This window comes from Stigmatopora argus, chromosome 11 (genome assembly GCF_051989625.1).
Source record: "Stigmatopora argus isolate UIUO_Sarg chromosome 11, RoL_Sarg_1.0, whole genome shotgun sequence".
Classification (NCBI taxonomy): Eukaryota; Metazoa; Chordata; class Actinopteri; order Syngnathiformes; family Syngnathidae; genus Stigmatopora; species Stigmatopora argus.
Window position 1 is genome coordinate 2,804,834 of NC_135397.1, and position 19,198 is coordinate 2,824,031.

Sequence of the window (19,198 nt, forward strand, 5' to 3'; positions counted from 1 at the left end):
TATTCGTTATTAAGATATACTTATTCCTTTCTGCATTTTATTCATGAAGTAGGCAGATGGATCACATGGGATAAAAAAAAAAATGATCACGCGGCTGTGACCTATTTTCCCTATTTTTCATGTAAATCCTCAGCACTTTGTAGCAAAGTAGCCAGCCAGCCAGGCAGGCGGCCAGCTCGCGCTAGCCAGCCAGGAGGCTGCATGTGGACCCAGGCCACAAATGTCAAAGGCGCCAGATGAAATCACATTAGCAAGTTCAGGGCAAATGTAATTAAATCAAGGGAAATCAGCAGCTGAAGCGGTAAAACTCCTGCTGGTTCCCCCGTGTAGCCCGCAAGGAACTACTCGCAAACACGGAGTGTCGCCAAAAGAAACGAATACGCAACAATCTTTTTGGGGTGGAAATTACCTAAAAAAAAAGTGCTTTTAAAGTTTAGTGCAATAGCGGTCAAACTACAAAGGTACATCAAATCTAGTGCCATTTCATGAAATACGACGATGTTCCTGGACTGGTAGCGTTTTATAATTACATTCATCTTCCTCCTTTCTGATCTATTACGTCTTCTTTTTCCTATTTGCATGATTTGTGCCGAGTGTTCATAGTACAGCTGTAGCGCACACCTGGAATCTTGTCCAAAAAGGCAATAAAGCACATGGCGTTGGCAGCAATATCATAATGAAGTGTTGGATCAAAGTGTGAGAGGGGGTAATAAAACACTTTTGTCCACTGGACAGATGGCAGCCCTTCTATAACAACCATTAAACTCAAACAGTGATAAAGAACGAACAGTAGAAAACCAGAATTGATGCTTTTTTAAATATGAGGCCTTCAACTCATTTATAATTCGTGCTGTATTCATATAAAGTTTATGGTGTCTCTAAACACCGTTGATTTGTTTTTTTAAAGGCTACTGTGGCTATTATTGCATTCAGTGTAATACAATCAATGTTTATTGGCTTACTGTATTTGAAGAGTTGTCAAGCACCAAAGCTTATTAGAACACAACACTGACATCTAGTGCCAATAATGGAACCGTTTGCTTTTGTACTTGAAGAAACTTGTAATATTGTCAGTTTCAATTCTAGATCCCATCAGTCTTCCTTCCTTCTTCTATCCTTTCCTAATTCCTAATTTCTGGACTGACTTTCTGATTAAATTCATATTTATATTAAAATTCATATTCATATTTATTCAAATTAAAATCCTCAAGTGGGTAAAAACAAGGACATGCTGGTGAAATGAGACAAAATATGTTCCGTATTTTATTGTCGATTTTTGATAGCTCTTGTGCACCCCCTCATATATTGCACCCTTGGCAATTGCCCTGATTGCCGATATCTAGGTCCGGCCCTGGTTGGTAGTAACGACTATGATACACGTTTTTAAAAAAAACTACAATACCGATGGTGCAGAGCGCAATTACGTCATGTGACGTAGAGGAAATCACTTGTGTGGGCACCGAGTTAGCAGAAAGTGGCTAGCGTGGACCCGAGAGTCAGCAAGGGAAAAATCGAATATTTTACGTTCTTTAAGCTCGATTTCGGAAAAGACGCACTTCTAGCTGAGTCAACATGCCCCCGAAAAAGCCGGCTCCGGCCCCCGCAAACAAGAAGACGCAAGAAAAGAAGAAGGAAAAGATCATTGAGGTAAACAAGGAAAATCACGAGTTAGCATGTCGGCGTGCGGTTAGCCGTTGCTGCTAATGCGCGGGGACCCGATCTGACCATTACGCGAACTAGTGATGGACATTATTGCAAATAATTGTTTGTAATCGCTGAGAATGCAACATATTTAGTGATTATATACTACTGCAGGTGAGTCAAACTGTCAAGATTACTCGTTGAAGGTCGCCGTTGACCCTTAGCTTTCCTACTTAACCACATTACTATACTATCCATGACGCCATTATTAGAGGTTTTACTGCTTTTAAATTACTCATGCGTCTTGAAAAACATCAAAAAGCTCATTTAACTTGGTCCTTAATTTCACCAATGATTTTTGGCAGTGTATGCCTTTTTCATTGGTCACGTCGAACTAATTTAAGCCACGTACGCATTATCTAGTAGTTACCTATTTGTTTTGGAAAAATGACAAGTTGATGCATTGCTGTATTTGTTATATTCAAACGGTAAATGCGATTGTAGATTCTAAAATATGCAGTTTTTTGTTCCAGGACAAAACATTTGGCTTGAAGAACAAGAAAGGTGCCAAGCAACAAAAATTCATCAAAAATGTCACACACCAAGTCAAACAAGGACAACAAAATCCCCGTCAGGTCAGGCCTGGATTGTCCGCATATATTTTATGCGTCCGTGTTTTTTGACGTTGGGCCGTGTGCGTTTCAGGCCGAAGGCGATAAGACCAGCAAAAAGACGGACAAGAAAAAAGAGTTGGATGAGCTCAATGAGCTCTTTAAACCCGTCGTCGCCGCCCAGAAAGTCAGCAAAGGTAACAAGTTCGTTAAAGTCAACGAACGATTGAGATGCCCCAGATTCGATCATTCGATGAGAATCGGGTAAACAAAAAAAAATGGGTTTATTAAATGTATTCATTTGGAAAGATTAACTATTTGGCTGCCAAATGATCGATCCCAAACCCTCCCAGTCAAACTAGATTGGACATCTATTGCCATCAATAGCAGTAAAAAATGATCACTCATTCCCAAAAGTTACATTCGAAATAACTAATTAATACGTTCATATTGCCACGATTGGAAACAATGGCAACAACATGAAAGTCAAGAAAATCTCAATCAAGAGCGCTGGATTTATTACATTGGACTATTTTTCTTTATATAGAAACAAATATTTCAACGTCATTTGTTCGCAACACAACTGATTTGCAAAAAATGATGATTTGCTCATAACACTTGGCTATAATGTTGGATAGCTTTATTCAAACTGGAAAACTCAGACATGAATGTGCTATTTTCCCTCCTGCTCTATACATTTTTTTAAAACTGGGATCTCACTCTATCCTTTTTCGTTGTCCTTTAGGTGTGGACCCCAAGTCTGTTCTTTGCGCTTTCTACAAGCAGGGCCAGTGCACCAAAGGGGACAAGTGCAAGTTCAGCCACGACTTGTCTATGGAGCGCAAGTGCGAGAAGAGGAGCCTCTACGTGGACGAGAGGGACGAGGACCTGGAGAAAGGTGAGCGGCGGCGACTAATGACGGGGAGGTTCAAAAGACTGATGCGAGCTTCTACGTCATGTAGACACCATGGACAACTGGGATGAAAAGAAGCTGGAGGAGGTCGTCAACAAGAAACACGGCGAGGCCGAGAAGAAGAAAGCCAAAACTCAGATCGTAAGATTCGGGTCTCTTCCTCGTGCCGAGGAGAATGAGATGCTGAGGAGAAAGTTGTCGTGCGGCGTTACAGGTGTGCAAGTTCTTCCTGGACGCCATCGAGAACAACAAGTACGGCTGGTTTTGGGTGTGCCCGGCGGGGGGCCCCGACTGCATGTACCGCCACGCCTTGCCGCCTGGTTTTGTCCTGAAGAAGGACAAGAAGAAGGAGGAAAAGGACTCTGAGATTTCCATGGAGGAGCTGATTGAGAACGAGGTAAGTGGCATCCAGGTCCATATTTTAAAAATGCCCACAGCAACAGCCGTTAGTGTAAAATGTTGACACGGTCCCTTTTTCATTCCAGCGTGCTGCGCTCGCCAGCGTGACCCGCATCACCCTGGAAACGTTCCTGGCGTGGAAGAAAAGGAAAAGGCAGGAGAAGGTAGGAACATTGTCCCCAGGTAGTCGTTGACGCCGCGACTCGAAAGGCTGTGATTGGTCGCAGGTGGCCAAAGCCAACGAGGAGATGGAGAAGAAAAAAGCCGACTTTAAGGCCGGGAAGTCGTTGATGGTCAGCGGTCGCGAGGTGTTCGAGTTCCGGCCTGAACTGGTGGACGACGATGACGACGAGGCGGACGATACTCGATACGATGACGGGGAAGTCGACCAGGGCGGGAACGGCGAGGGCGGAATCGACGAGGCCGATGGCGAGACCGACGCAAGTGCGCAAGTCCAGGACATCGACCTGTCGCGCTTTGTTCCACAAGAGGTGGACAATACGGGCATCACCGTGGCAGCCGTGGACCGATTCGCCTCCAGGAGTAAGAAGAACCAGGACAAGGGTAAGATAAAGCGAGGCGGGCCAAAGCGCCAGCCAGAGCGTGCTAACTTTCCTCGCTTCACAGACCAGCTAAACGGAGCTTGCGGCGGTTCCGAGGCCAACGGGCAATCGGGGGCCCAGGGAGGAGGCTCGGAGGCCGGAGGAGGGGAAGACGAAGACGACGACGTCCCGGTGGACGAGAACTTGTTCACCGGAGAAGATCTGGAGGAGCTGGACGAGGAGCTCAACACGCTGGCACTGGACGACTGAGAGCGGGACGGCGATCCGGCGAAAAGGGCCCACGGATGGATGAGTTTGATTTTTAAGTCGCAGAGACTGTGTAATAAAGCCTAGTCACGTGACTGCCTGGCTCCACCCCCTCCATTTTTCCACACGACGAGGAAGCGTGGACGAAACGAACGGCGATGATTCTGTTCTAAGAAGCTCAATCTGTTCTCGTACCAAAACCAGAAGATCGTATGATGTATTTAACCTTTTGATTCATCTTCATTGCTTTAGGAATGAATGAGTGAATGTTCTGTTAAAGGGAGGAAGGGGGAGGCGTTAGGCGTTCTCTCCTCGCCTCAAACAATCGAGCGAGCAACGTGATTGTAAATTATGTTCTCTGACGTCATTGAACAGGAATAAATATGTGCATCCTAATGGTCTCCTTTCAATAAGTGCTTATAATTATTATTATTTTAAATCACCCAAAATAGACCCATGAAAGGTTATGTAGAAATTATAATTGAGCTAACATCTCTAGCTGCTATTAGCGTATTGACATAACTAGCACTAAAACATTTACACAAGACGTGCAGTGTTCATTTGTTTTTTTTAATGTCCTCACAGAAGGATATCACAAAGACTACATCTATACATAGAAAAATTAAAATAGACAGTTTCAATAGTCCACTCGAGTTAAAGTTAGCTATCAGCTAAAGTCAACGTTTGAGCATGTAAATACGTGAAGAACAAACGTCTGCTACGAATTATTCCTACTGATATTGTACAACAGCTTCAAATTTGAACCCATTTAAACGATGGCCTGACCATTCGGAGGTCAGTGCAAGGTCAGCGAGAAGGTAAATGGTCAGACAGGTGTCAAAGGTCGTGTCAAGAGGTCGCCGTCGGGTCTGTTAGGTCAGGGGTCGTTTTGTCATGACAGTCCTGAGGAACGAAAAGTTGCATAGTACACACACACAAATGTCAATACACAATTTATGGTTGCGTGAACTCATTCAAAATATTTTGCTGACAGTACAAAGTCAAACGTTCAGTAAATCGGCATGATAAAATGTGAAATTTATCACACTTGAGTGTGATATTTTGCTCTTTTTGGCTAGTGTGAGAACCTTAATGTCATATTTTTTTTAAAGTATTAAACAAATCCATCCTATCAAAACTAGTCAGGCTGATTTTTCTACAAATGTCTTCAAAGTGCGATTAGCCACTCCTTGACCTATTTTTTCCCCTCCCTGACCAATGAAGATGTAAATAATAACAGGTACCAAAATGGTTCTTACCTTCCACGTACTGGCATCTTAGTACGTGCGGACTCTTTTGAGTGATTCTTCCCTGGTGGGTTCGGCGAGCATCACCTTCATCTTTACGCCGTTGACCACTTGACCGTGGAGAGCCGCCATGGCATCGTCAGCGCACTAATTAAAAAATTTAAAAAAAGGGAGAAAAATGAGTTAACATTTATTGTTGGTGATCCACATTGGCGTAAAGCACATGTGTCAAACTGGCGGCCCGGAGGCCAAATCTGGCCCGCTGCATCATTTTGTGTGGCCCAGGAAAGTAAATCATGAGTGCCGACTTTCTGTTTTAGGATCACATCAAAATGAAGAGTATAGATGTATATTAAATGTCATGATTTTCCCTCTTTTAAATCAATCATTGTCATTTTTTTATCATTTTTTTCTGTGTTTTTAGTTCAAAAATGATTTTGTAAAATCTAAAAATATATTTAAAAAAGCTAAAATAAACATTGTTTTAGATCTATAAAAAACTGAATATTCAGGGCTTTTAATCCAGTTCTTTTAATCCATTTATTTAAAAAAATCTAAATATTATATCTAAAATGGTCCGGCCCACGTGAAATCAAGTTGACGTTAAAGCGGCCCGCGAACCAACCCGAGTCTGACAGCCTTGGCGTAAAGAGATTTTCACCTGCTTATCGGCGTACTTCATGTACCCGACTTTCCTGCCTGGTACCAAGTAGACTTCCATCAAGGAGCCAAAGCGTCTAAAATAAATAAATGCAAATTAAAATCAAAGCTTAAACATTACAGAATCCTCGAGAAAGCGTATCAGAGCAAGGAGGCGGCCGTGTTTACCCAAAAACATTCTCCAGCACGTCGACGGGCAAGGGGGCGGGGCGAAACACCACAAACAAGCGCTCTTCCGACACGCTGTCGGGAGGCGCCAATTTTCCGGGGGGTGGCAGGTTCACGTCAGTCTGAATCAGGGGAGCCGGAGGCCCGCTAAATCCCTGCCAAGGGGAAGAAACCACATTAGCGGCACTGACGCAAATTTGACGCGACACGCTCAAAAAGGGAGGAATCGGGCTTGTTTGCTACCAGGTGAGAAGTTGAAGGATGTTTGACGGGTTGACTGTTGGGGGGTCCATTCCACGAGGGTGGCATCATCTGGGTAGCCACAAACTGCATGGCCATCCGACCCACTGAACTGCGAAATCACACACAGACCCCGCACGTCAATTTTTCGCTCCCTCGCACCCGATCAGATGTGTGTGTTTACCAGCTGTGATCTTCTCCGTTGTCCGCAAAATTGACCTCCAGTCGGTTTCCCGGCAGGTACTCAAATCCTTGCATTTTTTCTTTAGCGTAAAGTGCCGCTCCCGACGTGCTGTAGCGGATCATGGCTTGACCTTGAGTTGAAAGGACAAAAAATATTCAGGTAGCACACAGGTGTCAAAGTGCCGGCCCGGGGGCCAAATCTGGCCCGCCGCATCATTTTGTGCGGCCAGAGAAAGTAAATCATGAGTGCCGACTTTCTGTTTTAGGATCAAATTTAAATGATTATAGATGTACACTACATTTCCTGATTTTCCCCTTTTTAAAATCAATCATTGCAATTTTTCAATCCAATTCTTTTCTTTTGTGTTTTTAGTTCAAAAAGCATTTTGTAAAATCTAAAAATAAATATACAAATATTTTCCATTTTCCAATTTAAAAAAATATTTTGTTTCCATTTGAAATAAAAAAACATGATTAAAAGACATTTTCCAATATGAAGAAGAAAAAAACGCTCAAATAAACATTGCTTTAGAATTTAGATCTATAAAAACTGACTATTTAGGGCTTTTGATCCAGTTCTTTTTATCCAATTTTAAAAAAGAAAAGAAATCTAGATATTAGATCTAAAATGGTCCGGCCCACATGAAATGTAGTTGACGTTAATGCAGCTAAGTTTGACACCCCTGACGTAGCGTAAAAATGAATAACATAACGACTTAAATCTCATTATTTCCCCTTTTTTCCAACAAAATTTTACTTCAATCACCTAATAAAAAAAGTAATTTTGTGTTGTTACAGACCTTACGTCGCCAAAAATCTCAGCGATTTTAATACAACACTTAATATTACCACTTTTCTCTTGTAGTCATAAAACATATTCCTTCGTTCTTGTAATATTGCAACTTTCATCATATTTTCTCTGTTGTTGTAGTGGTGCTTTTTTAAAAAAAATCTTTGTTTGGACTTCGATTGGATGTTGAGGAATTTTCCGGCCTACGCAAAAGAAGACGCTCACCTGTGCTCATCCCGTAGGCGTCCCGCTGCAACTCGCAGTATTCCATCCCTGGAACGAGGTCAAAAAGAGCAAAGACCTGCTCCTGGGTGAGCCCGGAACGGGTGGACACCATCAGGCAACAGGTCAAGTCGGGTCCACCGTTCCCATCGTGGTAGTCCGACGCGGGGTACCCCACAGGCTCTGCTGGCATGGCCATGTTGAAGGAGTGCGAGTTCATGGAGTCGGCACTTCCCGGGTAGTAGGTCCTGTTGTTGTAATCCTCCGTGGCTGCAGTTCTGTTGCGAGGTTCCGCCAGGATGGCTCTGTAAACTGACCGGAACATCACATGTCAATCACTCTTTTAGTACAGCTGTTTTCTGGAAGTCAAATATGTTCGCTGTGCAAGACGAGAAACTAATGATCGTCACAGAAACAGAGCTATGTTATTTGTAAACACAGCATTTCTCCAGTTTCATACAAAATAATGATATGTCATTGACTGATTACGTTATTTGATTACGTTATTTTCAGCAAAGCATGTCTTAGAGGGAAAAAAATCAGTTACAATTTTATTTCAGGAAGAATTCAAACGTGTGGCTTCACCTTTACTGCAATTTTCAATGGCCAGGGCTGCTTGGGAGGCTTTATAGAAACGCACGTAGCCTAAACCTTTATTTTCCCCAGTCATCTTGTTCTTGACGATGATGCAATATTCAATGTCACCGTATTCCTGAGGGCACACGTCAACCAAAACCATCAGCTTAATTCCCACACAGGACATTCCTATTCAACACATGAAAAAGCGGCTTCACGTACTTTGAATGTTTCCATCAGGTCATCCTCGGAGAAGGTCTTGGGGATCTTAACGAAGATTCTGGTCAGTTCTTCGTCCTCTACATCTCGGTGGCTGGAGGATGAGCGTGACTGTGCGATAAACACCTGCAACAAGGCCCAACCCCGTTTTTCATTGACAATGGTTACTTTGAATCCAAAAGTTATTAAAAGTTTACAAACTAGCATTGGGGTTCCAAAGATGTTTCAAAGCTTAAGAATCCAAAAGGTGGTTATTTTAAAACGAAAGGGGGAGAAGTTACCAAATGAAACGTTTGTACTTAGAAGGGCGCACCTGTTCCGGATTTGCAATCAATTGTTTGGCGAAAAAAAGTGAGGATTCTTTGCTTGTTTATTTTTAAAAGATAGTTTCACTGCAGAGTTGGCGTTCAGAAGAGTTCATATTCACCCTTTCATTCAACCCGCATGTTAATTGCTTTATTACACCATATTATTTGTAATTATGAACTTTTAGTTATCTATTTCGGCTTGTGCCCTGGAAACAAGACGGCTATAAGATTCTAACTATCATAGGAGTTAGCTTTTCGACCTAAATTTGGTATAAACCTACGCAAGGAGTAATTTAGGTTAGTCTGTACTTTTTCCTTACCTTGATCGGCTTTTTTTCGTCCAACAGGACTTTTCCGTGCATTTCTTCCATAGCCAGGCAGGCCTGAGACGATTTGGCAAACTTGATGTAAGAAATGCCTTTGGACTCCTTCGTCTGCTTATCTTTGACGACCCAAATGCGCTGAATGTCACCGAACACGGAGAAACTGTCTCGAAGGTCATCTTCGGTGACGGAGCGACTGGTCACCAGGAACAGTCGGCTGTTGGGAGGTTCATCAAGGTTCTCCGATGCTTGTTTCACGTTTGAGTGGGATTCGTCCATTATCGAAGATGCCGAGTTCTTCTTCGTGTCCCCGGATTGTTGACAACGGTTTTGTGTCTCTACTGCCACCGTCTGGTTTGGAGTGTTTCACCCTTCAACGTGATAAACTGAACCCCCTAGATGGCGAAATTCTGATGATAATGTCCTATTAATGCATTATAATCAACCGTTTTCTTAATTCCACAAATAAATACACCCAAAACCCTGATATGCCTCAGTAGACGTGGAACTATCACCAACCTCCCGTTACAACAGGCCTAATGTCTAATTTTAGCGCTCCATCTCACGTTCTCTCTTTCCTATGACCCAATGTGTAGTTCGCATGACAACCAGGGACCCCCTTTACTCGACCATGATTTGAAATTACTTGATTAAATGTATTTGAGGAGTGAAGAAAATCAAGTCTTCTTTTTTAAATATTTTCTACCAATCTTTCAATTCATTGGTTTTGAAATAAATGTTCTCAATTAACCAACGGAGATCCTAATTTAGAATATAAAAATCAATTTTAATTCCTCTATTTATCTACATAACACCTTGACGTAACTTTCAGAAAGGTTTCCACATGTTACAAAACTAGCGCAGGACAGATTCCACAGGAAGAGTGACGTCAGATCCTTTACGGCAAGCATCTTAAATCCGTTTCGCTCGTTTGCTTCCTTTCTTCTTTTTTTCAAGCCAAACAAACAAGTCATTGCTGATTCAAAAATAAAAGTAGCGACACGTTATATCTAAAGTTTTATTTGTGAATTCAATTAACTTCTGGCTGTTTATTTGGAACGCTAATGTGAGAAAGAAAAGCTAGACAAGGAACCATAGTCACTAAAATGGAATGCAGCTTGAATGAACGCGGTGACGTAAGGACCGTCACGTGACCATGTGATGTCATAAGCCGGCAAACGTAAGAGGAGTGACCTTCTGTGCGACCGCCACAACGAGTCCGTTTCGCCCATCGAAGAGGAACCACAAAAGAGCCATTATAGTTCACTACTTTTCTTTTTAAACCTCAGGTAATTACAACGTGTACCGTTTAGATCTGATGAGCTAACATTGAATTTAATGATATGTAAAGCTGTAGCGAGCGAGTATCAGCTGCCACGTTGTGGCCACATTTCGTAAGCTTTCTTTGATATTTCTAATGTTAAATGATGGTCCATTTATGATTTAAATATTGTAGTCGTGGAGTTTGAATCCGATTGACTTTTCTTACAAGTGTTATGAGTGTGTGGCTTAATTGAGGCTAGATCTCCTTCAAGCATCCTTTAGATCAGTTGCTAAGCGCTTTATGCCGGTCTTTTAGGACATTTCAACGCCGTGAGGGAAAACCGTAAGATACTGCAAAACGTTTAGCTTGAATATATACAATCAAGCATTGAAAGAATCATGCTGGAGTAAAAAAAGGGGGTCCAATTCATTGGGCCGCCATGTTAGACATCCTTGACCGAACCGACCTACTCGTTAGCATACTGTCTTTTTTCGAGTTTTCTATTGTAAATACACGTATAATATCACCACTGTCAGTCATTAATTGATTAAACCCGACCTTGATATTACTTTTTCCTAATAATGCCTAAAAGTTGCTTACCTATTGTAATAGTGGGCTAATATTTAGTCCTGGGAGGCTAATGCTAACTAGCGTGACAAATGCTAACGTTAACTAACGTACCGGCGTTTCCTTGTTTTTTGACATTTTGGCCACGGGTGACCTTCGTGGGGAACTTTTCTCGAACAATGACGTAAGGTTTATATTAATTATGTATTGTAATATGAGCCTGAATGCCGGCGGTTGCCTTCAACGACCTTCACTCTGTCTAGAAATGCGAAGGGCAGGAGTTATTTCTTGATTTCACAGCCAACTACTAGCATTATTGTTGGTCTGATCGTCAGGTTCTCCATCGATTTTTGGAGTGAACTATTTGTAACGGCCCTTTTCTGTTTGACTTTGACCCGTGTAGTTACCGACACCACCTTTTCAGCGGACGATGGGCGACATTGCAAAGGGCAAGAAGGCATTTGTGCAGAAGTGCGCCCAGTGCCACACAGTCGAGCAGGGTGGCAAGCACAAGGTGGGCCCCAACCTGTGGGGTCTGTTCGGCCGCAAGACGGGCCAAGCCGAGGGCTACTCGTACACGGATGCCAACAAGAGCAAAGGTTAGTCAGATATGAGTCCAGCCATTGTTGTGGTATATCGAGAACATCCTGGTGTATTGTCAGAACCAACCAAAAGCCTGGTTTAAGTGTGCTATTTCGCCCTGTCAGGTATCGTGTGGGGTGAGGACACCTTGATGGTGTACCTGGAGAACCCCAAGAAGTACATCCCGGGCACCAAGATGATCTTCGCCGGCATCAAGAAGAAGGGCGAGCGCCAGGACCTGATAGCTTACCTCAAATCGGCGACATCGTGAAGGCCCCACGCGATCCTGCCCGCATATTTAACATTTTAGTTCCGTTTTATTTTTGTGTCTTCGATCCACGCGCTATAAACGTCGTGTGTTGCGCTATCTGTACAGATGCTGATAAAAGGGAGGAAGGGAGGCGTGTGCATCTTCTTATTGGCTCTCGTGCATGTGGCCAACGCATTATTTTGGATATATCCGTTATATTTAAATCATTTCACAATTGTACATCAACATCGCTGTAGAGTCGACGTTATTTGGTGCTTGTCCATGACAGTAACTTCTCTGTACCTGGTTCTTAACATTTATTGATATTGATAGGCAGCTCCTTTTTGCCGTTGAAGTCCAAATTGTAAAAAGTGAGGTGTGCTGAGAATTTAAAAAAAAAATCAAGCACCAAGAATGAAGGAGGAATGAATTGTTATTTACCTGGTTTTCACAGGCCGAAAAGAGTTTTAACTTATTTTACTGCCATGTATGTCACAGAGTGTCTGTCAAAGGGCTGCCAAACCCGTAATAAAATACTGTATGAAATTGGTCATGTTTTTGGTCGTCACCTGCAACACGTGGCTTAAGGACCATCTAATAAATGCTAAATTGTCCATGAAAGCAAATGTGTCTGATGTATACTTGGCTGGTAAATATTGCCAGGATTAATTTGTGGGGTGGGGTCAGCTAGTTTAAAGTACTTCTCAGTGATGAACTTTGAACTGTGCTATTATCTCATCACTCTTGTTGCCAGTTTTTTCCAGGAACATTTCTATATTGCAAAATGGATTTGAAATTGTTACTTAATTCTTTTGACTAGTGAATGGTCCTTAATTGTAATAGAATTGCAATGACAACAGTTTAGGCAGTATAATGTGATTTATAAAATATCTGATGATGTACTAGCCTGTTCTTTAAATGTTGAAAGAAAAATGGCTGTTAAAGGTATCCAAGCATTATGTATGTATATGAGCCAAATCCAGCTGCACGTACAAGTAAATCCACAAGAGAGAGCTGTTTTGCAGATATTTATCTAGTTTAAAAAATACTACTACTACTTCCAGTTAACAACAGATTACGGCATGCCTAAATCTGAGTTGGTCATGCAATATCATAGTTGTGCATTTTTACTATTGTAGCACCAATATTTAAATTTACACTAGCGAGCAGAGTTGAATTCACCACAAAATGTGCACGCTCCTTTAAATGACTGTCAGAGCTCCAAATAAAGATGGATGAAAATATTAGCCATTCTCAAGCTTGACAATGTTGTCTTTTTCATTCACTCTTGAGTTTTCTGATCATTGCATTGCAGAATTGAAAGACATTTTGTCCCACCCATGAAATTTGAAATAATACACATGCAGTTTTCCATGAGCAAACAAATGTACGTATTCCTTTCAACTTCTATTTTTCTAACATCTGATTGCCATCAATAACTTAATGGTTATTCTGCGTTTCAAAGCTTTACTGGTGTTAAGAAAGAAAAGGGGGGAAAAGGGGGTTGCCTTTTCACCTCTTTGGTGGCGTACATGTTTCTGTGCTCAAGACCATCGCCATGGTGATGACCACTTTGGACATGGAAACATTGGACTGGTCAGGCAAGTCCTTTTTCTTCTTCCGATGTTTGGTTCAAATTATTGCCCATTTCATTTGAACATTTATTGCACTTTTTATTTGAGAATGCTATTGAAAAAAAATAAAAATCAGGCATTGTGACCCCGAGACAGGTTTGTTGACCTGATGAATTGCAATCTGATGGGGTTTTGAAAGGATGGTTCTTTGAAAAAAAAGTCTTCAAATGGATTTATTTGGCTATCCAAACATGAATCAAAATTTACATGCATTTTTATCAAACAAGAGGTTATTCAAAATGTGTTTATGCAAATTCCACCATGGTGAGATTAATAAAATTATCCGATTTGATACTTTTGACACATGGCATCATTATAATTAATGCAATCATTTACTGTTTTTTAAAGCTTTATTGTGACAACATCATTCAATTTTTTTCAATACTGATAGCTGACTTTACACCCAAAAAAAATCCAGCACGTGGACTCATGCCCATTTGAACAAAAATGTTACAAAGATCCGTGACGACAATTAACAGTCGGCGGGAGCATTTCTCATAAAGACGAATGGACACACACATGCACACACATGCACACACATGCACACTATCCGAAGGCCGGTTGTCCCATAGGTGAGAAGGTGTCCAATTTTTCACGGGGTTGCCGCATTGTTCCCATTGTGACACTTTGCAGCAAACGGCGAGGAGGTCGCGAGCGAGCACCTCCCACGTTGAGGCGCTCCCCGTATTGATCACTGCAGCCTTCACGGCCACGGTGACCTCGGGCAGGAGAGCCGTGATGAGGCTTGTGCAGGGGGGGGGGGGCATCCAAGAATAGAGTAGCCAATCAGAGAAGGGACCATTTGCTGAGTCACACTCACGCTCTTGTCAGAAGAACCACTTGACGTACATCCTCGGTGGCCATTTTAGTAGTTTGCACACTAAGAGCTACTTTTAGCATCAATGAGTTCATCTAAATGATGATAACTATATCACTTGTTGGCTATTTTAGGGTATTCATTTGTCCGGGTACTCCAGTTTTCTTTCATTTCTCCGGGTACTCCGTTTTTTTCCCACATCCCAAAAAGATGCATGCTAGGCTAGCTGGATGAACACTCTAAACCAAGGGTGTCAGACTCGGGTTGGTTTGCGGGCCGCATTAACGTCAACTCGGTTTCATGTGGGCCGGACCATTTTAGATATAATATTTAGATTTTTCGTAATAAATGGATTAACAGAACTGGATTAAAAGTCCTGAATATTCAGTTTTTTATATAGATTTAAAACAATGTTTATTTTAACTTTTTTTATATATTTTTTTAGATTTTACAAAATGATTTTTGAACTAAAAACAGAAAAAAATGATTAAAAATTTTCAATTATTGATTTAAAATCTGAAAATGTAATATACATCTATACTCTTCATTTTAATTCGATCCTAAAACAGAAAACTGGCACTCATGATTTACTTTCTCGGCCCGCACAAAATGATGCGGCGGGCCAGATTTGGCCCCTGGGCCGCCACTTTGACACGTGCTGTAAACCGATTCAAGGTGTCACCCATCTTCATCCCATAGTTAGCTAGGATAGGCTTCGGCACCCTCCACAACTCTTGTGAAAGAAAGATGTCTGGTTGACATATCCGCCTCGCATTTACGGAATGGAGGGTTCAATCCCAGTTGCATACCGGCCTTCCCGTGTGGAATTTTCATGGTCTCCCCATGTGTGTATGTAGGTTTTCACCGGGTAATTTGCTTAATTCCAATTGCATTCCATTGAGCAGCCATTTTAAGGATTTGCAAACTTATGATTTTCCCCCCTTCCAAAAAAAATTAATAAAGTGAGAACAGTTATGCAGTTCAATCCCAGCCAATAGGAGAGCTCCTTTCCACTGAGAGGGTGCGGTCGCATCGTCTTTTTGCCTTTGATTTTGAATGAACAAATCTTTTTTTTGTTGGAAATTGCCTTTGAAATTGACCGAAAGGCAACGCGTAAAGTGTGGAAATGAAGGAGAAGCTTTTGTGGTCTTTGTTTGGCACTCCCGTTCCTCCTTCCTCTGCACCACTTCTTCTCTCTCACTCTCCTCGCTCTCCCATGTTGGCATCACCCTGCTCACTCTCACTCTCACCCTCACCTCCTCCCCTCTCCTCCATTAGCCGGCAGAGCAGACGAGCACGGGACGGTCCAGGCGGCGACAGAAGAAAAAAAGCAAGCAGCCGAGCATCATGGACGTTTTCAAGAAAGGCTTCTCCATCGCCAAGGACGGCGTGGTGGCCGCCGCCGAGAAGACCAAAGCCGGCGTGGAGGAGGCCGCCGCCAAGACCAAGGAGGGGGTCATGTATGTGGGTGAGTTGGCAAAACACACGAGTTGCTTCGTCAAGATAGAACATTTCGTGCACCATCAAAAGGCAAGTATGCGGAAATATTTGATGCTCAAATTAGCAAAAATGAAATTCTACATTTCAATTTTTCATTGATGTCAAGTGAGGGATGAGCAAAAGTGAGATTTAAAAGAAAAAAAATAAATGCAGGCAATGGAGATGATGGTCATGGGGAGTATGTGGTGGAAAGTTAAGTGTAGGGGGCATTGGTGGGGGGGCGATGGCATGGGTGTGGCCTGGGCTACGTTTCAAGTCTTGTGATTGTTTGCATTTTAGCAACGGAAAAAGAAATGAAAGCCTTTATGGTGCTGATACAGCAAAAATAGAGTTTTCCAAGACATTTTATTCAACTCATATTAGATTCAATATTTAGATTTTTTTAAAATAAATGGATTAAAAGAACTGTATCAAAAGCCCTGAATATTCCATTTTTTATAGATCTAAAACAACGTTTATTTTAGCTTTTTGTATATGTTTATAGATTATACAAAATGATTTTTGAACTACAAACACAGAAAAAAATGGATTAAAAAATGACAATTATTGATTTAAAAGGGGGAAATCAGGAAATTTAATATACATCTATACTCTTCATTTTAATTTGATCCTAAAACAGAAAGTCGGCACTCATCATTTACTTTCCCGGGCCACACAAAATGATGCGGCGGGCCAGATTTGGCCCCCGGGCCGCCACTTTGACACATGTGGTCTCATGCTTATCTGCTGAATTTTCTTCAACGTTTTGCTACTCGGCTAAATCAAAGCTAATAAAATACTACAGCATCACCCAGTGGACACTCGTGGTCCCACAGTAGTATAACGGTGAATGGGCTTTATTTATTTATTTTTAAACAGCTGCTTTTGCTGCTTTGCGACGAAAAATAGTAATATTTCATTCATTTTTCATACCAATCTACATGTCATCATTGTTCCTTTTTTTGAAGACTCCTTTTCCATAGGTCAATACAGCGCACATTTATCAAACTTCAAATACATTTCATATTCCTTCCTCTAAGCATTCCTCCCTGATTGTCACTGTACGGAAGTGTAATCCGGTACCATCCCCATTAATAATTCATCATCTCTCAAGCTAACGGGCAAAGTGGTTCACCGAAAGCCGTGGTAAATTCCATATTTGCTACACTTGTCATCTGATGATCGATGTGTTTCTTCCAGGAAACAAGACCATGGAGGGCGTGGTCACGAGCGTCAACACAGGTAGAGTATGGAATCTTGGGCATGAAACTTATTCATATCTACATTATGATTTGAATTTGAATCAGTCTAGGAGGATTGGACTTCAAGACAGTTTGGAAAAAATGAATAAGGTCAAGTTCATAACACGCGGGATGGACGCTGTTTAAAGTTTGTACTCCGATTGCCACATGCACCCATCAAAAGAGCCACATGTGGCTCCCGAGCCATAGGTTCCCTACCCCTGCACTACGGCAAACCTGTTGTTGTACTGCGGGGGAACCAATTCCATCTCTAGGGATTCATATCAATGTTCCTCGACAATTAAATGAAGAATTGTTTTGGTACAGGACCTTGGCGCTATTAACGATAGCCAACAATGGATAGGAAAAACGCTTTGTTTGTCCTTCCAGTGTCCCAAAAGACAACGGAGCAAGCCAACCTCGTGGCCGACGCCGCCGTTACCGGAGCCAACGAAGTCGCTCAGGCCACCGTAGACAGCGTGGAGAACGCCGCAATGTCCTCAGGATTCGTCACTGTGGTGAGCCACGCCGTCTTCGTGCCTTTGATTGTTCATTTTTTTTGTTGTGCCGGATGTGGACGGTAGAAAATTGGATGCGGATGAAAATGCCCGGCAGTCTTCGCTGAGCTTTTCCCCTTTTGTAAAAATTTCTCTTTATTTATTTTTCTTGGAAACAGGAGGAAGGGGTACCAGCGACCGAGGAGGTGCTTGATTAGTTAGTAGTTAGTTTGATTAGTTCATGCCCTTTTTTTGCACGTTAACAGCCATATCTGAAGAATTTTTAACATTTAAACGGAAGAATATATAAGAACTAACAGCTTGTAACAAGGTTTATAAAAAAACATGGTAATAATTGTCATGCATTTGTGCTGTTAACAGTTGTCAGGTGTATTTGAATTTTGACTAATATTTGTGTCATGTTTGCTGCATGTGCCATAAATCTGCTTTCAATCACGAGTACTAATCAATACTTTACTTTAACTAACAACATCTTGAGTCATTTTCACTTTTTTAATCACTTGAATAAGCGTTATAAGATTCAACTGAAGAAACATCATGCAATTTAAATCCCATTTTTGGGAGAGTGCTTGTCGCTGTGACAAAAAAAAATCAATAACCAGAATGGAGCAGTTATGCCACCCCCAGGCATTCTGAAACCAAGAACAAAGAGTTACTTTGTAAAAATCCATTATGAATATGTATGCAGTATATAAATGTAGGTGGAAGAAAATGGTGGCAGTCACGTGACCTCTGTGTTCTGTTTCTTGCAGGGTGATGATGGTCCAAAAACAGCTGAAGTACAGACCGAACAAGCTGCTCAATAGGTAAGTTCACGTTAAAATATCTATCAAAAAGTTATATCGCTTGTATTAGTTGTGTTAAAATGTGAAATATATCATATAACCATTAAACTAGTCCAAAAAAAGTTTAAAATCAACGTCTTCTTGTCACCTTTCAGCAGTCACGTCCAGTTTGTGGCCATCCCATGAGGATAGAGAAGACCAATCCCCGCCTTTCCCTCGTGTTGTCATGGCTACACATCCTCAGCATCACGCCCTTGCGCCACACAGCTCTCGGCTGATTGGTCAATGTGTAGAGTGACATCACTGGGGCTCAACTTTGCTGCCTCTAGCATCCCTTTATCGGGATGGAAGTCAAAGTTAAAGCTAATTCCTTTAGCCATGCATGTCGCTTATGCCAAGAAAAAACACACACACACAGACACACACACACCACAAATTAACCACCACATGCACTTAACACGCTTATATGCTGTCCATGTCGTTGATATTAACTGAGCTTCAGTGCTACTTTCTTTTATAAAACTGTTGAAATGAAATAAAGATACGTTTAACGTCTGACTATGCTCATTTTGTGGAACTTTTATCCTGGTGTTGTTTCAAATGAAATCAAAACAGATGTTCAGCACTTGTTGAAAGTTCCAAAATGTACAAGAATCATATTTTTTTCTTTCAGTATTTTTTATATGTTAAATTGACTTTTCCAGGCTTTTATACAACCTGCTTTTATACAAGTACTGAATACTAAACAACTC

The 19,198-nt window shown here is 41.7% G+C and overlaps 4 protein-coding genes across 8 annotated transcripts in view; 3 read left to right on the top strand and 1 right to left on the bottom strand.

The window, feature by feature from the left end:
• The window catches only part of LOC144084982 (RNA-binding protein 45-like), a 47,054-nt gene extending 36,875 nt beyond the window's left edge, over positions 1–10,179 (bottom strand). The window contains exons 1-10 of one of the 2 annotated variants that reach the window (XM_077613881.1): positions 9,307–9,944; positions 8,682–8,804; positions 8,469–8,595; positions 7,887–8,195; positions 6,873–7,002; positions 6,692–6,800; positions 6,449–6,603; positions 6,282–6,357; positions 5,633–5,767; positions 4,966–5,276 (exon numbers count right to left, since the gene is read on the bottom strand). In XM_077613881.1, coding sequence (XP_077470007.1) covers positions 5,651–5,767; positions 6,282–6,357; positions 6,449–6,603; positions 6,692–6,800; positions 6,873–7,002; positions 7,887–8,195; positions 8,469–8,595; positions 8,682–8,804; positions 9,307–9,588 — 1,428 coding nt within the window. In that variant the 5' untranslated portion in view covers positions 9,589–9,944 and the 3' untranslated portion in view covers positions 4,966–5,276; positions 5,633–5,650. Of the gene's footprint in view, positions 1–4,965; positions 5,277–5,632; positions 5,768–6,281; positions 6,358–6,448; positions 6,604–6,691; positions 6,801–6,872; positions 7,003–7,886; positions 8,196–8,468; positions 8,596–8,681; positions 8,805–9,306 lie in introns of those variants that run through there. The other variant, XR_013303969.1, reaches the window with a different exon arrangement.
• On the top strand, positions 1,422–4,769 carry zc3h15 (zinc finger CCCH-type containing 15). The gene is made up of 9 exons (XM_077613885.1): positions 1,422–1,647; positions 2,175–2,276; positions 2,347–2,449; positions 2,998–3,150; positions 3,215–3,306; positions 3,380–3,562; positions 3,651–3,728; positions 3,792–4,128; positions 4,192–4,769. Exons 1-9 carry the CDS (start codon positions 1,573–1,575, stop codon positions 4,374–4,376), a joined length of 1,308 nt encoding a protein of 435 aa, XP_077470011.1. The 5' UTR covers positions 1,422–1,572; the 3' UTR covers positions 4,377–4,769.
• Positions 10,180–10,428: 249 nt separating the features above from the next.
• Positions 10,429–12,122, top strand: LOC144084984 (cytochrome c). Its single transcript, XM_077613884.1, has 3 exons — positions 10,429–10,598; positions 11,544–11,739; positions 11,848–12,122. Exons 2-3 carry the CDS (start codon positions 11,571–11,573, stop codon positions 11,991–11,993), a joined length of 315 nt encoding a protein of 104 aa, XP_077470010.1. The 5' UTR covers positions 10,429–10,598; positions 11,544–11,570; the 3' UTR covers positions 11,994–12,122.
• Positions 12,123–15,624: 3,502 nt separating this feature from the next.
• On the top strand, positions 15,625–19,001 carry LOC144084687 (uncharacterized). 4 transcript variants are annotated; one of them, XM_077613330.1, is made up of 6 exons: positions 15,625–15,891; positions 17,103–17,144; positions 17,534–17,661; positions 17,820–17,846; positions 18,414–18,467; positions 18,605–19,001. In XM_077613330.1, exons 1-5 carry the CDS (start codon positions 15,771–15,773, stop codon positions 18,465–18,467), a joined length of 372 nt encoding a protein of 123 aa, XP_077469456.1. In that variant the 5' UTR covers positions 15,625–15,770; the 3' UTR covers positions 18,605–19,001. The 4 variants fall into 4 exon arrangements, with proteins under 4 accessions (XP_077469456.1, XP_077469455.1, XP_077469458.1 ...); XM_077613329.1 differs by having other exon boundaries at positions 15,629–15,891; positions 18,602–19,001; XM_077613332.1 differs by lacking the exon at positions 17,820–17,846 and having other exon boundaries at positions 15,631–15,891.
• The last annotated feature ends 197 nt before the right edge of the window (positions 19,002–19,198 follow it).

Coding starts and splice junctions, on each gene's coding strand:
- zc3h15 (XM_077613885.1), top strand. CDS start 1,573: ATGCCCCCGAAAAAGCCGGCTCCGGCCCCCGCAAACAAGAAGACGCAA. Junction 2,277..2,346: donor GACAACAAAATCCCCGTCAG/GTCAGGCCTGGA, acceptor TGTGCGTTTCAG/GCCGAAGGCGATAAGACCAG. Junction 4,129..4,191: donor TAAGAAGAACCAGGACAAGG/GTAAGATAAAGC, acceptor CTCGCTTCACAG/ACCAGCTAAACGGAGCTTGC.
- LOC144084984 (XM_077613884.1), top strand. CDS start 11,571: ATGGGCGACATTGCAAAGGGCAAGAAGGCATTTGTGCAGAAGTGCGCC. Junction 11,740..11,847: donor GGATGCCAACAAGAGCAAAG/GTTAGTCAGATA, acceptor TCGCCCTGTCAG/GTATCGTGTGGGGTGAGGAC.
- LOC144084687 (XM_077613330.1), top strand. CDS start 15,771: ATGGACGTTTTCAAGAAAGGCTTCTCCATCGCCAAGGACGGCGTGGTG. Junction 15,892..17,102: donor GGAGGGGGTCATGTATGTGG/GTGAGTTGGCAA, acceptor TGTTTCTTCCAG/GAAACAAGACCATGGAGGGC. Junction 17,847..18,413: donor GGGTACCAGCGACCGAGGAG/GTGCTTGATTAG, acceptor TGTTTCTTGCAG/GGTGATGATGGTCCAAAAAC.